The 15,870-nt window shown below is 50.7% G+C and overlaps 1 protein-coding gene across 1 annotated transcript; it reads left to right on the top strand.

Annotated features, from left to right (window-relative positions):
* Positions 1-2,645: 2,645 nt before the first annotated feature.
* LOC108157439 lies at positions 2,646-4,785 on the top strand. Its single transcript, XM_017289493.2, has 3 exons — positions 2,646-2,752; positions 2,886-2,959; positions 3,023-4,785. The coding sequence occupies exons 2-3, from the start codon at positions 2,926-2,928 to the stop codon at positions 4,492-4,494; spliced, it is 1,506 nt and encodes a 501-aa protein (XP_017144982.2). The 5' UTR covers positions 2,646-2,752; positions 2,886-2,925; the 3' UTR covers positions 4,495-4,785.
* Positions 4,786-15,870: the final 11,085 nt, after the last annotated feature.

The following is a 15,870-nucleotide window of genomic DNA, read 5'->3' as shown; positions in this document are numbered from 1 at the left end:
TTGGCGTGGATCCGGGCCGCCACGTGTTTTTACTTTTTCCAAGCCACTCGAGTTTTTCCGCGAACACGTCCGACTCCTACGACTGCTCCCAATCGACCTTTTCTTATCCACGTTTTTCTTCTCCAGCCTCAGAACTCTCCCGATCCAGCGCCAGCGTGGACGGCCAGCGTCGTCATTCTCGCGGCGGCAGAGGGCTGGCGCCGTCGTTCGGCGTCTACGCTGCGCCGGTGACTTTTATCTCTCTTTTTCGCTGCTGGCGCGTCGTTACTTCGCTTTAGTTTTCCGCGTTTCTCTTCTGCCGTTGCTGCTGTGGGCTTACTGTTTCGGCGTTTCGTTGCTGCGTCGACGCTGGCGGCTTATCTTTTCGGCGCTTCTCGTCTTCGGCCGTCGCTGAATTGATGCTGTTGGCTACCGTTTCGGCTCTTGGTGTATTCCTCTCTCTCTTTGGCTTCCGCTGCGTTGTTGTTGTTGGGTTTTGTTTCTTGGTGTATTCCTCCCCGTTTCTGTGTCGGTGCCGTTAGGTTTCGGTTCTTGGTGTATTCCTCCCCGTTGCTGTGTCGGTGCCGTTGGATTTCGATTTTTAGTGTATTCCTCTCCCTCTTTGGCTGCTACTGCGTCGTTGTCGTTGGGTTTCTGTTTTCTTGGTGTATTCCTCACCGGCTTTGGCTGCTGCTGCGTCGTTGTCGTTGGGTTTCTGCTTTCTCGGTGTATTCCTCGCCGTTGCTGCGTCGATGCGGTTGGTTTTCGGTCCTTGGTGTATTCCTCTCTCTCTTTGGCTGCTGCTGCGTCGTTGTTGTTGGGTTTTGTTCTGAAAAGCCAGTGGCGTCCGCCGTGATCGCGACTCGCCCCGCCTTTAAAGAAGATAATAAGCTACGTGGGGCTTAGAGACCCCTCGGGCCGTATAATATATAAAATTAATTCCATGTAGCCTTCGTGGCCTTCCCCCTTCCCCCCTTAACCTAAAACTGAAAAGTCAATGCTTAAACCTAGAAAACGAAGAAAAGTCAAAATCGTAATTCAAAATTCCGGGTCCCTCCAGTGGGAAAATGCCGGTGAGCTGATGGGCGGAAAAATGTGGGTGGAGCGTACGCTCCCTCACAGCAGCTTGTAATTTTGCTTGCCACAAGTTGTTGCCAAAAGTTGTAATCTAGATTTCATAGTCAAAGGGCAGCAACAACATCAAATTCAATTGAACTGTTGAGTCAGCAAACGTCAAGAGATGGAGATGGAGGATTGCTGGCAGCATGGCTTTAAGCCCAAGCCGTGGCCCAAGCCCAGGCATACATCAAAGGCAGCTGAAGGAGTTCAGGCATTGGTTTAGGCATTCCCTCCCCGATACGAGTAATCGTGCGGCAGACACAGAGTCAAAAGGGAGACGGAGAAGCACACAGCTCCTTGGCATATGCAAAAGGGATATGTATATTAAATATTTAAGCCCCTTGTCGAACCAGCAAATCCAGTAAGGAGAAAATCGACTTATTCAATACACTCGCAAAATCAACTTGCTAAAAAAAGGGAGAGGAAAACAGTATGGGGGCAAGATGCGAATGGAAATGTGCAAATCCCCAATGCAGCATCAGCAGCTGCAGAGCACATAGCAGTTGCCCCAGCACAGATCCCGCCTCTGCCCCCTATAGCTGACCCCCCGAACACCACCCACTGCAATCGCTTGGCATTTATATTTAAGCTGATAAGCAAAAGTGCCTTCGCCCTCCCCCCTCACACACACCTGAGCGTTAAGTCGCCGTGAATCCTGCCCCCCATACGCGCCACACACACATTGGGGCGAAAGAATTGTTTGTTCAGAATGTCGCAAGTTTATGAAATCGCGTGAGCTGGCAGCAAGGAATTTACATTTGACGCACGCACTTTACATTATTAATGCCTCCAACCGAAGGCGACAGAGGCCCAAGAAAAAGGCACCAATATCAAGGTCTCGGGCAATCGAACGGACTATTGGTTACCTGCCATATCTCTTAAGCAGGAACTTATCCTACATATCTATGTGAAGAGTAGCCCTCATGGATGATGATTCTACAAACGCACAACAGATGTACCCGATTCGCATCCTAATCAGAAATAGCTCGAGGCATTTGCACGAATGCAACGTGCCATCATCTTCTATCATATGAAGGTTGGCAGGTATGAAAATTAGAAGGACGGTACTATTGGGATACTATTAGTACGATTGTATTTTCGGGTGCGTTGGTACGTGGGTGCGAGTTTTTGGAAAATTCTTCAGCCATTTCGCAAGTGTATCGCATTTCCGTTTTTGTGTTTGCCTCTTTACGCTTCGCTGAGAATTTCCACACATGACTACCCGCCTGTGAGCACTCGTATTTGTGCCCTTCGCTGTGTCTGTGTCTGTGTCTGTTTCTATTTGTGTGTGCGTTTGAATTTTGCACGAAAAATTGATTGGAAATTTATAATCTAAACTTTTTCCACTGTTTGCTTTTGTTTGCGGCTCACAAAACAAATTTTTTTGTTGCCTTTTTTTTTTTTTTTTTTTGCTTTTTCTGCCATTTGCAGCACTTGAAAAGGTCCCCTCGCAGTGCCGTGTGTGCGTTCGCGTATGGATCAGAAAAGAAAAAAGAATTCGAAAATCGGTATTTACGTTTTTCGACTCCCAGTAACCTTTTCCGGGCTCCCCAGCTGCCTGTCAAAACGCCGCTACGAGGCAGGAAGCAGTTCGAATCATTCCTATGTTCAACCTTGTGTCGAGCACATATCCCAGTCCCAAATAAAAATAAAAGTGAGTTAACCAAACAAAAATTTAAAAATTGAAAAAATTTGTGATAGTTTTGAGGAATATTTTGTGAAAAAACTGTCAAAATTTTTGTTTTTACTTTTAATTGAAGTTGGGTTTTCTTTTCTTTTATTTGCAGAGCTGCCTTCAATCAATAACAACCGACCTGATCTTTGATAATGTCCAAGTTTAATGTCTTGGTGATCTTCTGGTGTAAGTATGGGGGTACCGCAGAAGTTGTTCATGAGCGAAACTAATATTTTGGGGTGGGTGTAGGTGCCGTGATGCTGATGCAGCCTTGGATGGGGCAGGGCCTGCGCATCAAGCGCTCGCATGTCCAGCTGAATGCTACAGCTGTGGCATCCACTTCTGGACCGTTGATGGCAACTCAAGCGGGCAACGGCACAACTTCCGGAACCGCCAAAGCAATGGCAACAGTCGCTAGCACGGCTAATCCTCAAACTGTGGTTAAATCATCCACTCGGCAAGAGCCTGCCGTGGACAACGACAAGGCTGGCGCCATGGAAGACCCTACAATCACCACAACACACACATCCGCACCCAAAATCGATGAGCCACTAGTGGGGCCATCGACTGGACTGGTAAACACTTTACTGCCCGTGATGCTGATGCGGACTTGGATGGGGCAGGGCCTGCGCATCAAGCGCTCGCATGTCCAGCTGAATGCTAAAGCTGTGGCATCCACTTCTGGACCGTTGATGGCAACTCAAGCGGGCAACGGCACAACTTCCGGAACCGCCAAAGCAATGGCAACAGTCGCTAGCACGGCTAATCCTCAAACTGTGGTTAAATCATCCACTCGGCAAGAGCCTGCCGTGGACAACGACAAGGCTGGCGCCATGGAAGACCCTACAATCACCACCACAACACACACATCCGCACCCAAAATCGAGGAGCCACTAGTGGGGCCATCGACTGGACTGTTAGACACTTTACTGCCCGAGCTGCATCGCCTCAAGCGCCGCATATTGCTGATGAATGACGCCCTAATGCCTCGTTTGGCTAACCCTCGCCCCAAATACCGCCACGCTGCGACTGTGCTTTCTCTAGGTACAGGACTGCTGCCGCCCTTTGCGTACTATAAGAAGGTGGTCTCTCGAGGTGGCAATCTCGAGATTAAGGACTTCGAGCTGGTGTCCCCCAACATGGTTACTGAGGACATGCAGCAGGAACTCGACTCTGAACCGGAAATGATGGACCAGGACTTGGCCGGAGTTCTCCTCTTGAACGCCTCCAAAAGCGAACCACACCGCGGCCACATTATGACCCCGTCCAAGTACTATGCGAAGTACGAGTCCTCGCCTGCTCTGCCGCTAATATTCGACGTGTTGCAACAACTGATGCACAAGATGCACAACAGCCACATGAAATCACCTTTGTCTCAATTCCTCAACGGCGCCGTGGAGCTGTCGCTGCAGACCAATCGCGAAGCTATCGACCAAGAGGAGGATCCTTTGGAGCTCGAGAGTGATGACCAACTGGACAAACCCAAGACGGGCAAAGCCAACAAAATGGATAAGAAAAGCAAGAAGGACAACAAGAGCAAGCGTCTGGATGCCTCCAAGAAGGACGACCTCAAGACCAAGGAAGCTGCTGAAGTCGCACCCACCCGCAAGGAGGACGAAATCGTTCTCACCTGCCCCGTCCACCACGAGCATCATGCCAATCGCAACGGCGAAATAGTCGACGACGACGTGGTCATTGTCGACCAGTGTCATGATGCATAGGTCGGTCTCTAGGTCGAGGTATAGCGGTAGGACATTAGGTTTATAGGTAGCAAAGATTTCGATTTACGCCTGGGGTGGAACTAAATTGTTAGGTTTTTCATTTTTCCTTTAGTGTTTTTTTGGGGGTTGTTTGTTTAGTTTAGGAATTTTGTCAGTGGCAAATTATTGAAATATTTTTGAAGATTATTTTCGGTTTTTTTGTATCAAAACTTTGAATGCCAACAAAGGTTATACGTGCGTAGAAAGGTAATAGAAAGAAAAAAATAAAAGCAACGTACGCATTCATTCAAATTGAAAGAACTGATTATGGGGAAGGATAATTATACAATTCATTCACTGGGATATACTTGGAAATATCCAAATGCAACAACAATCCGTAGATCCATATGAAGTGGCACGTGGTACGTGGAATCTTCGGAATTAGTTCTCCTCCAAGGCGTTTGCAAATACTTTCAGGCTGCTCCATGGAACTCAGGGTCGAGCGGGTAATAGAGCGAGAACTTGCATAATAAACCTTCAGGAATGCCATTATCATGGAGATTGTCAATTGTTACTTTCGAGCAAGTATCACACTTCACCAGCCCCCTTCCTGCTGGCCCGACTCTTCTATTTTTCCTTTAAGTTTCCCTTCGTTTTTATTAACAAAATCGATTTGCTTTTGGCCCCGTCTACCTTGAAATGTCCCAGCTCTGGCGTTGGAGCTGGAGTTTGGGGCCACGTTGCCAAGGCGAAATTGATATGCCGAGTGCGACAGTACAGTCATATGAGGAAACAAATCTAACAAACACGCACACACCCATGGATATTCGGAGTAATTGGATCCAAAAGGCAAAAGTTTTGCCGGCTCCTGCTGCTGTTGATGTCGATGCTAAATGCTGCTAATTTCATATACAATAAAACTAATGTAAATTGCCACTTGACGTTCGCTGTGCGTGTCTCGTGTTTTTTTTTTTTTTTTTTTTTTTTTTTTTATTGGGAAAACAATTTATATTTATAAAATAACAATTATGGCTGGGAAGGGGGTGGGGGGGGGGGGGGGGGGGTGGGTCCGCTCCCGCGGGACTGCCGCTAGGCATTACTTCGCGGTGCGGGCTGTGGGGTCATCCTTCTGGCTTAGTTTGTCCGGCTTCGCTCCAGCCTGCGCAGCTCCTTGATCACGCTTGCTGCCATGTAGGCGACCGCGTTCCAAGATTGCTCATCGGCTAGCATCTGGTCGGTGAGGGTGTCCACACTCACTTCTGCAAGCGTCTCCCCTAGCCTCGTTCGTTCTTGCGAGAAGCGGGGGCATACAAAGAAGACGTGCTCTGCATCCTCGTCGACTCCAGGCCCGCAGCAGCTGCAATACGGGTCGTCAGCATGCCTAAAGCGATGCAGGTACTGCTTGAAGCAGCCATGCCCCGTCAGCAGTTGGCCCAAATAATGGTCCATTTGGCCGTGCCTTCTTCGCAGCCATGGGCTAAGCTGGGGAAGGAGACGTCTGGTCCACCTCCCTTTTGCCGCTTGGTCCCAGCGCCGTTGCCACTGGGCTATAGTGCGCTCTCGCCGCTCGCTGGCTACCTCCACTCCGCTCTGCCGCTCAGCTGCCAGGAGATCCAGTGGGACCATGCCTGCCACAATAAGTGCGGCGTCTTCAGACACCGTCCGGAAGCAGCATGTAACCCTCAGGGCACAGCGTCGGTATGCGCTTCTGCAGTCTCTGCTGTATGTGGAAACCATCATTGCTGGTGCCCACACTGCTGATCCATATAAGATTATGGAGGTGACCACCCCAGCGATGAGCTGCCTGCTACGCTGCCGTGGTCCCCCTGTATTGGCCATCATCCTGCTTATGGCCGCCGTAGCTGCAGTCGCTTTTGCGCTGGCGTATTCCAGGTGGGCCTTGAAGTTTAGCCTCTGGTCCATCATTACCCCTAGGTACTTTAGCGCAGGCTTGGTCCTGATGATCGTGCTACCGACTCTCACGCATGCCTGCTCGACCTTTTTTCTGCTGCTCATTAGCACAGCCTCCGTCTTCTTCTCCGCCAATGCTAGCCCGTTGGCTGCGAGCCAGGCCACTATCATCCCGACTGCTACGTTGGTTTTCTCCTCTACGTCTCTTACGTGTTTCGACACTGTCACCAGTGCTATGTCGTCGGCGAAGCCCACCAGGGTGCACCCTTCCGGTAATGTAAGCCGCAGGATATCGTCATACATCACGTTCCACAGTATCGGCCCTAGGACCGAGCCCTGTGGGACGCCTCCGGTGATTTGGTGATGTTCTGCTCCTTCTTCCGTGTCGTAGATCAGGACGCGGTCCGTGAAATAGCTTCGCAGAGTCCGTGTGATTTGCTCAGATATACCCCTCCTGGTCAGGGCCTCTAGGATGCTCTTCCAGCTGGCAGAGTTGAAGGCGTTTCGTACGTCTAGTGTACATACTAGGCAGTACTTTTTGTCGCCTCCAGCCCATCGCGTTCCTGCCATGGCTTCCCTGGCAAGGTTTGTCACCATCTCGATGGCGTCAGTGGTGCTCCTCTGCTTGCGGAACCCGAATTGGAGGTCGGAAAGTCCGCGACGCTCAGCCAGTTCCGCCTCCAGTCGGTTACATACCATCCTCTCGAAAATCTTGCCCATGGTATCCAGCATACACAGCGGCCGGTATGACGATGGGTCGTTGAGCTCTTTGCCTGGCTTGGGTATCAGAACCAGCCTTTGCCGTTTCCATGCTCGTGGGACTGTCCGCTCCGCTAGGCACTGGGTGTACATTGTGGCGAATGCTTCCGGATGGGCTCTAATTATGCATTTTAGTGCTGCATTAGGGACTCCATCTGGACCTGCCGCTTTCCCGATCTTCAGCTTACCCGTGGCCTCCAGTACTTCTCTGGCAGTGATGATGGTGGTGGTGTCCCTCAGGCTAGCTCCTTCTAGCCTAGCTTCCTCTTGTAAGGGTGGTTGTCCAGGGAATAGGGTGCCGACTATCTTTCTCATATGCACCGGATCCTTGGGCATAGGCTGTCTGTTTAATCTCCCATGACTAGTTTGTATGCTCCACCAAAAGGTTCCGCATCGGCTGCATCGCAGAGCTCCTTGAAGCATTTGAGTTTGCTGCTTCTGATGGCCTCCTTCAGCTCTTTTCTTTTGGCCTTGAATGCCGCGCCATTTCTGCCAAATTGGGCGGAGCCTCTTGCTCGCTGGTAGGCACGCCGAGCTGCGCAGCACTCCCTCCTGGCCTTGGCAATGTGCTCATTCCACCACGGTACTGGCCGGTGCCTGCTTCCTCCGATCTTTCTTTTTTTCATGGCTGCATCACAGGCCGCTTTGACGGTCCTGTAAACGGCAAGCGCGGATGCTTCAGCATCCCCGGCGGCGCTTAGGTTTTCTGCTGCCGAGAGGAGCGCGGCTCTGCTCAGGCTTTCCTCCTTGTACCCGGCCTGGAGCGCCCGCTGTATCCTTGTTGTGTTCCTGGGTGCAAAGGTTTCCGTCATTACGGCTAAGTGGTCACTATGGGTGTAAGCACTCAGCACTTGCCACTTCGCGTGGCGTGCGAGCTCTGGGCTTGCAAAGGTGAGGTCTATAATAGACTCCCGCCCTGCTTTGCTGAACGTTGGTGTGGTTCCTGTGTTGAGGAGACAGACGTTCAGGCTTGCGAACTCGTCCAGGAGCGATGTCCCACGGGGTGTGTTCTTGGCGCTGCCCCAAGTCGTGGCCCAGGCGTTAAAGTCGCCCGCTATCAGGACCGGCGATTTGCCTCGTGCGTCGTTAGCGATGTTGCTGATGATCGCCTCATACTCCTGCTGCGTGAACCTCGGTGCTATGTAGCAGCTGTAGACAAAAGTGCCGCTGTGCTTAGCTCTCACATATCCCACTCTGGATGCTCTGTGGGTAAGCTGGCCTGGTTGTGGGCCACAGCTCCAGATTGCTGCTCCTCCGTCTGAGCTTTGCTGCCAGACTCCTTCGTGTTTTTTGCCGTACGGCTCGCTGAGTAGCGCTATGTCGATCTTCTGCTCCAGGACTGTTTGCGCCAACAGATCCTGAGCAGCTCGGCAGTGGTTTAGGTTGAGCTGCAGGAGCTTAACCATCAACCAGTTTTGCTAGTGCCTTCTTATACTCAGGGCAGCTGCGACTGAGGGCCGAGTGGGCTGCTGAGCGGACGTCTCCTGGCTTGCCAGCGCATAGTATGCACATTGGCGGGTTGTTGCACTGGTTGTGCTTGTGCCCCTCCCCACCACATTTGTAGCATGCATTGCTTGCCACAGGCCGCTTGGATCTGCACCTGGCTGCAGTGTGTCCATAGGCCATGCACTTGAAGCAGCGGGTTGGCGCAATCCGTTGCCGCACGCAGACAACCCAGCCGATTCGAACTTTTCCGAGCTCCAGGAGCTTCTTTGCGAGTGCGGGCTGAAGGTTCAGCGTAGCTACCTGCGTTGCGCCATATGCTTTCCGCATGTACGGCACTGCTCCTTGTGTTAAGTCGCCGTCGATCGCTGCAGCTATGGCCTCACATACCTCGTCGCCTGTCGTGAGCTCGTCTATGTTGAGTACCTCAACCGCGACTGTCTCCTGCATGGCCTTCACGGCTGCCTTGTCCCCAAGCGCTGCCTGGATGGCCATCTGCAGCTCCTGGGTGGCGGGGTCTGAGGATTGTTGCATCCTTAGAAGCAGCTCGCCCGAGGCTGTCTTCCTGATGCCCTGAACCTTGTTTTTGAGGCTCTGGAGTGTTGGTGCTGCCTTCACCAGTTTGAGGATGTCGGCGTATGATGCCTCCTCGGTGCATTTGACCAGCACTGCGTCTGGTCGGCCTGTCTGCTTGCGTTTCGCACGCCTGCCTCTCACCTCACTCCACTTCTGTGTAGGGTTGGTGTCTTCCGCCTTGCCGCACTGCATCTTGGTTTCCTCTTGTCGAGTGGCGTCAGCTTGGTGTCCTTGCCTGGGCCTTCCGCGCGCGCTCTTCTCCTCAGTTCGGAATGTTGCCTCGCTCTTGTGGGCTCCTGATGCCGTTTGCGTCGCCTTAGTCGCACTGGGCTTGGTCATCCTGGGTAGGGGGCCAGTTGGGCCTGCAGTGTGATCATGGCACTGGCATCCTCCTGGCGCTGCCCTTTTATCCTCTGGCGCCTGCAGATGGGATTTGACTTCCACTTGCAACTCCTTCATGCGTGCTACCATCTTCTTGATGGCCATGTTGATCGACCTCTGGCCCTCTGCGTGTCTCGTGTGTGTGTGTGTGTGTGTGTGCATGTGTCACAAACACATAGACATTAAATGGGGCACATAATGTGTTGAAAGTCGAAAGAGCATTGAAAGACAAACCAAACGACAGAGCGGGTGTCATGGGGGCTTGGCCAACAACATAAATACAAATTTTCTTCACAAATCTATGTATACAATCTGTGTATATAAACTGCATTAGATTCTCGTATGTGTGTGTGTGTGTGTGTGGCAAGTAGAAAAGTGCAACACAGCATTCGGAAAACTGCGTAGCTGCTGCTTCTATCCCTGGGGTGTTAAGTGGAGTGTAAATGTGAATGTATGTGCCACTCTCTGGGGCAAGTGACCCTTCTCATTTCCTCTCCCCCGCCCCATGAGCAGCAGAACAGCAGGGGAACAGCACATATATATTTATTTAAAAGTGTAAATAATAAATGCTCGTGACAGCTATTGGGGCAGAGCACTTCCACTCCTTATGCCACGGCCCTGCCAGCATTGAAAGTGCATTAACTTTTGCCATACTTTCGCAGGAAGTTTCGCAGTTGCCCCCAGAGGCGTCTCAATAATTGGTTTAAGTTCAGGCAATATAAATAAACACATTCTGAGAAAGCCCTTCAAGTCGGCATTCAAGACACTTGGATAGACCGAGACCAAGACCAAGACCGAGACCACGACCACTTCTGCTAATCTCTTTTTCCTTTTAAAATTTATGACTTCATTATGAGGACAACAAAGACGAGACGTTGCCAGGAGATTGCCAGTCAGTCACTGGGTCTGTCTGCCACTCTGTCGTTGTTGTTTGTTGGTTTTACGTTATGGTTGTCATTTGGCAGTGTAAGGAAGCGATCCTGGGCTGGGGTACATAGCTCAGTCTACTCCAGGGTCGAAATTACAGTAATATTTATAATTTGCCGGGACTCCGTATTTCGGACCTATGATGGGGGACGGGGCAGTCCCGCGGACGGGAGCGATCGTAGCGTGGGACAGGGCCGTGTGTTTCACCGAGAGCACTCCGGTTATCGCCGAATAGCGCCTTCAGGACCCCACCGAACTCAGAATCAATACGGAGGTCTTTACTATGCGACAAAACCGACAGGTGTCGCCGAGAGTACCTAGGCTATCGCCGGACAGTACTTAAGGGACCCCGCCGGCCTGAGAGTTACTACGAAGCGGAAAGGGGGACTATGCTATGCGGAAATACCGGCAAGTATCGCCGAGAGTGCCTAGGCTATCGCCGGACGGCACTTACGGGGCCCTGACCGCCTAAGAATTACTACGACGCGGAAAGGGGGACTTTGCTATGCGGAAATACCGACAAGTATCGCCGAGAGTACCTAGGCTATCGCCGGACGGTACTTACGGGACCCTGTCGGCCTAAGAATTACTACGAAGCGGAAGGGGACTTTGCCATGAGGAGATGCCGACAAGTATCGCCGAGAGTACCTACCTAGGCTATCGCCGGACGGTACTTACGGGACCCTGTCGGCCTAAGAAATACTACGACGCGGAAAGGGGAATGCGGAAATACCGACAGGTATCACCGAGAGTGCCTAGGCTATTGCCGGATAGTGCTCTCGGGACCCGGCCGGACTAAGAACTACTACGAAGTGGAAGAGGGCCGACAGGTATCGCCGAGAGTACCTAGGCAATCGCCGGACAGTACTTCAGGGACCCTGCTGGTCTACTGGGAACATACAGGACGCCAACAGATGTCGAGAGCGCCTAGGCAATCGCCGGACAGCGGCCTCGGGATCCTGCTGGGCCACAAACTACGGGAGGGGGATCACGCAGGAACGCCAACAAGTATCCCCAAAGGCGCCTAGGCAGTCACCGGACAGCGGCCCTGGGATATTGTTGGGTAACGAACTACTGGAGGGAATCATACGAAGGGTGGGGGGCCAACAGGTGTCGCCGAGAACGCCTAGGCTATCGCCGGACAGAGGCCTCGGGATCCTGCTGGGCCACAAACTACGGGAGGGGGATCACGCGGGAACGCCAACAAGTATCCCCAAAGGCGCCTAGGCAGTCACCGGACAGCGGCCCTGGGATATTGTTGGGTAACGAACTACTGGAAGGAATCATACGAAGGGGGGGGGGGGGGGGGGGGGGGGGGGGGGGGGGGGGGGGGCCCAACAGGTGTCGCCGAGAACGCCTAGGCTATCGCCGGACAGCGGCCTCGGGATCCTGCTGGGCCACAAACTACGGGAGGGGATCATGCGGGAGTGCCGACAGGGGTCACCGAGAGCGCTTAGGCGATCGCCGGACAGCGGCCTCGGGATCCCGCCGGGCTACGAACTACTGGAGGGAGCCACGCGGGGTACCGACGGGCATCTGTAACGAATACGGATCACCACGTGGGCGGGGCAAGAGGAGACTCGGGCCAGAGGCGTAAGGATGGACAGAGAAGGCGAAGCCCCGGCCTCCAGCTTCCCCTTGTGTATAGATTGTTGATGGTCAGGCTATGTTTTCTTCATAATCGTTATATTTTCACTTTATTCATTATTTTTTTCCACTTTGTTCTTCCCTACCTATCGCACCGCTCAGCAGCCCGTATACACGACTAGAGACTCGCTTACCTTTGAATTCCCACGCTTATCTTAGTCGAAAGTGCGTTTTGCAGATGCAGGATCTTTTTTTGTACCCTGATCGCGTCGGTGCGGATCTCGCCACGTGTTCCCTTTTTATTTCTTTCTTTATAATCACTCGAACTTTTCCGCGGGCACGTCTGGCTCGTGCGGCCTTCTTCCATCGACTCCTCATCCACGTTTTTTTCCTCCAGCCTCAGAACTCTGCGGATCCAGCGTCAGCGTGGGCGGTCAGCGTCGTCATTCTCGCGGCGGCAGAGGGCTGGCGGCGTCGTTCCCGCTCTGTAACGGCGTCTACGCTGCGCCGGTGACTTTTGTCTCTCTTTTTCGCTGCTGGCGCGTCGTTACTTGGTTTGGGTTTTCCGCGTTTCTCTTCTGCCGTTGCTGCTGTGGGCTTACCGTTTCGGCGCTTCGTTCCTGCGTCGACGCTGGCGGCTTATCTTTTCGGCGCTTCTCGTCTTCGGCCGTCGCTGAATTGATGCTGTTGGCTACCGTTTCGGCTCTTGGTGTATTCCTCTCTCTCTTTGGCTGCCGCTGCGTTGTTGTCGTTGGGTTTTGTTTCTTGGTGTATTCCTCCCCGTTGCTGTGTCGGTGCCGTTGGGTTTCGGTTCTTGGTGTATTCCTCCCCGTTGCTGTGTCGGTGCCGTTGGGTTTCGATTCTTGGTGTATTCCTCTCTCTCTTTGGCTGCTGCTACGTCGTTGTCGTTGGGTTTTTGTTTTCTCGGTGTATTCCTCACCGTTGCTGTGTCGATGCCGTTGGTTTTCGGTTCTTGGTGTATTCCTCTCTGTCTTTGGCTGCTGCTGCGCCGTCGTCGTTGGGTTACTGTTCTGAAAAACCAGTGGCGTCTGCCGTGATCGCGTCCCCCCCTTTATGCAGATAATAGGCTACATGGGGCTTAGAGACCCCTCGGCCCGTATAATGTACAAAAATTAATAACTTGTAGCCTTCGTGGCCTTCCCCCTTCTTCAGGCGCATTCATACCCGCGCGCCGAATAACAGATGGTGCAAACGGAATTAATTTTATTAACTTGTATTGCCCTTATGGCTATTTTAATTGCTGTTTTTTTGGAGGTAGTGCTTCTTATTTTCACACAACTTAAGTAGCTTACGCCTGGTTGTATTGAATGCAATTTGGCAAATGACAATTTTTTGTAGAAATTTTACTCGATATTTGGACTTTGATGACTCGGGAAAAGCCGAAATAAACTCAGTCCTTTTTTTTTGTATATGTAGGTACATTAATTGGGCGTTGTTTAAGGTATCGTTTGTTAAATTTTATGGATGAATAAATCTTCCAAAACCGCATTTCACCGTTAAAAATACTGTTAGGTACGTTGCTGGTCCAACTGCTTCAACAAAAGCAAGCATAAATACTTGAGATATCAAATATCATGCTTTAACGCATAACAAAATTATTAATTTTCAGTATTTTTAGTGAGTTTTAATTAAATAAGGACTTTTTACTGAGTTGCTATTTTACTACAAGCTCCACAAGTTTTTTAAGAATGGTGATTATTTTACCGTTTGTTACCATTTTAATAGAATTGAATGGATATTAAGTAGGCTGACTATTGTTGTAGTGCCGGATATATTGGAAATAGTCAGTCTTGACTAAAAGTTGATTGGAACAACGCATAAATCCTTTAGAAAATAAATTCTCGCTGTTTAAGTAGAAACTAACTCTCTGTCTTGTAACGAACCTAAAAGGTTTCGATACAATCCGTCCCCCGACCTATAATGAGCGCATCGCACCGCACCCCACAACCAGCGCCCCCTCCGCAAGCAACCACAACACGCGCCAACTCCAGAACGATGACCAAAGACATCAGGTCACGCGAGCTTTCCCCCACTCCAAGCCAAGCCATCGGCCGAGTGCGGTTTTCCGGGTTCATCGACGGAGGAAAGTCGGCGCCGCCAAAATCTGCAACGATCACCAAGAACGGCAAAGTGTGCCCCGACGCGGAAGCGCATTTGTCAACCCGCCGACCCAGCAATACGGGCCTATAAAAAGACGGCGACGAGAACCAAAGAGCAACTTACGCAGAGATCCGGCTCACAGTACGGTCGTGGTACCAGGACTTACGCAGAAACCCGGCTCAGAGTACGGACGCGGTACCTGAGCAACTTACGCAGAGACTCGACCCGGAGTACAGACGCGGTACCCGGAACTCATCAGAAGACATCGGCGCCCAATTTAAAATAAGTTCATTTAAACCGCTAAGAAATACAATAAAGTGTCAAATTATTAAGGTAAAAACACCCGATTGCGTAAGTTCACCCCAATTAGCCGAGGTACCGACGCCGCCCCGCCCCGAGTCCATACAGTCGTTTCGCACACACGACGAGCGACACCCATTCTAGCCCTGATCCACCTCTCTACGACAGGCCGCCCCCCTGACGCCGCCTTTAAGGTTCCATCACATTTCTACAAAAATTTCTTGTGGATTGACTCCTGGACGGGACTGAGCTTACCTCAGCCTGAAATAGGTCCATCACAGTCTCCGTCCTCAATCCGGAATACGAACTGTAAAAACATATCACTACCGTCATTCCATAGCTTTTAATTGTTGCTGAAATCTCTCCGTGTTTATCACTAACGTGGCTTAGGTTAGACGGAAAAAAGTTCAAGTGGGAGTGCAGGAAATGGATTTTAAGTGACATGTTTGCTCTAATTTTTTCATACTTGCTGTTAGCAAAAAATTTGTTGTAACCAGACGGAGTGAGTTCTAGGCTGCTTTTTCCTTCGCAGATAACATATTTTCAAATCCATCATCTTTTAATAGTTTTCGAATTTGAGGGCCATCAAATACGCCTTCTTTAACTTTTGCCAGCGACAGACGTGGAAAAACTGATTGGTGGTAATATATCTAATTCCTTGGATTTTCACGAGAGCTGCATTTTGTGCGTTGTGATGTCTCAAAGTATTTTCATCCCGTTTTGGTCAGAGCACTCTTAAGTAATGTTCTTTTCTATCTCGGCTAACCCATAGGCACAGGAAGAATCAGCAATTTGTATATCCTCCTTTTCAAGGTAACTTACAGACGGATGTCTTTTACACCGACTTTAGTAAATCCACATTGTAAATGGAATTAATCCTCGTATGAACCGTTTAGGGTTTATGCTCGGATTATAATTCCCTCTACTATATTATATCCACCACTAATTCCCTTCCTCTTATTAAATTACTAATCCTCACATACATTTATCGTAATTCATAATTGTAGTGGTATTTTTATTTTGAATGCATACTTAGTTCTCTTAGTAATTTTTGTACTAATTTTCCGCGCATATTAGTCTAATAGCTATCTTTCGCGTTCGGTTCGACTACGCGCAGCGCGTCATACGGCAGCGCCCCCCGGCTGGTTCGGCGGGAGAAGGGCTGCGTTTTGCTTGGGATCGGCGCGTAACAGCCTTCTGCTGGTGTCACACGGGCCACTTGACGGTGCAGTAATTACATCGCCTCATGAAAGATGCAGTCATTGTATGCCCACGTCCAAATAAATCCAGATAACATGGCTAAGACTTTTAAGTCGCAAGCGACCTTCCACTGGTGATCTTTTTATTTTATATTTTCAAACAATTTAGTCATTGTTTGATTGGATTCTTTCA

This window comes from Drosophila miranda, chromosome 2 (genome assembly GCF_003369915.1).
Source record: "Drosophila miranda strain MSH22 chromosome 2, D.miranda_PacBio2.1, whole genome shotgun sequence".
Taxonomy (NCBI): Eukaryota; Metazoa; Arthropoda; class Insecta; order Diptera; family Drosophilidae; genus Drosophila; species Drosophila miranda.
The sequence above is the reverse complement of the archived record's forward strand: the minus strand, read 5'-3'. Positions and strand labels throughout refer to the sequence as shown.

Bases quoted from the DNA above. Each gene is read 5' to 3' on its own strand.
- LOC108157439 (XM_017289493.2), top strand. From the start codon at position 2,926: ATGTCCAAGTTTAATGTCTTGGTGATCTTCTGGT. The intron at 2,960-3,022 runs GTAAGTATGGGG...GGGTGGGTGTAG, and splicing joins TGTCTTGGTGATCTTCTGGT to GTGCCGTGATGCTGATGCAG.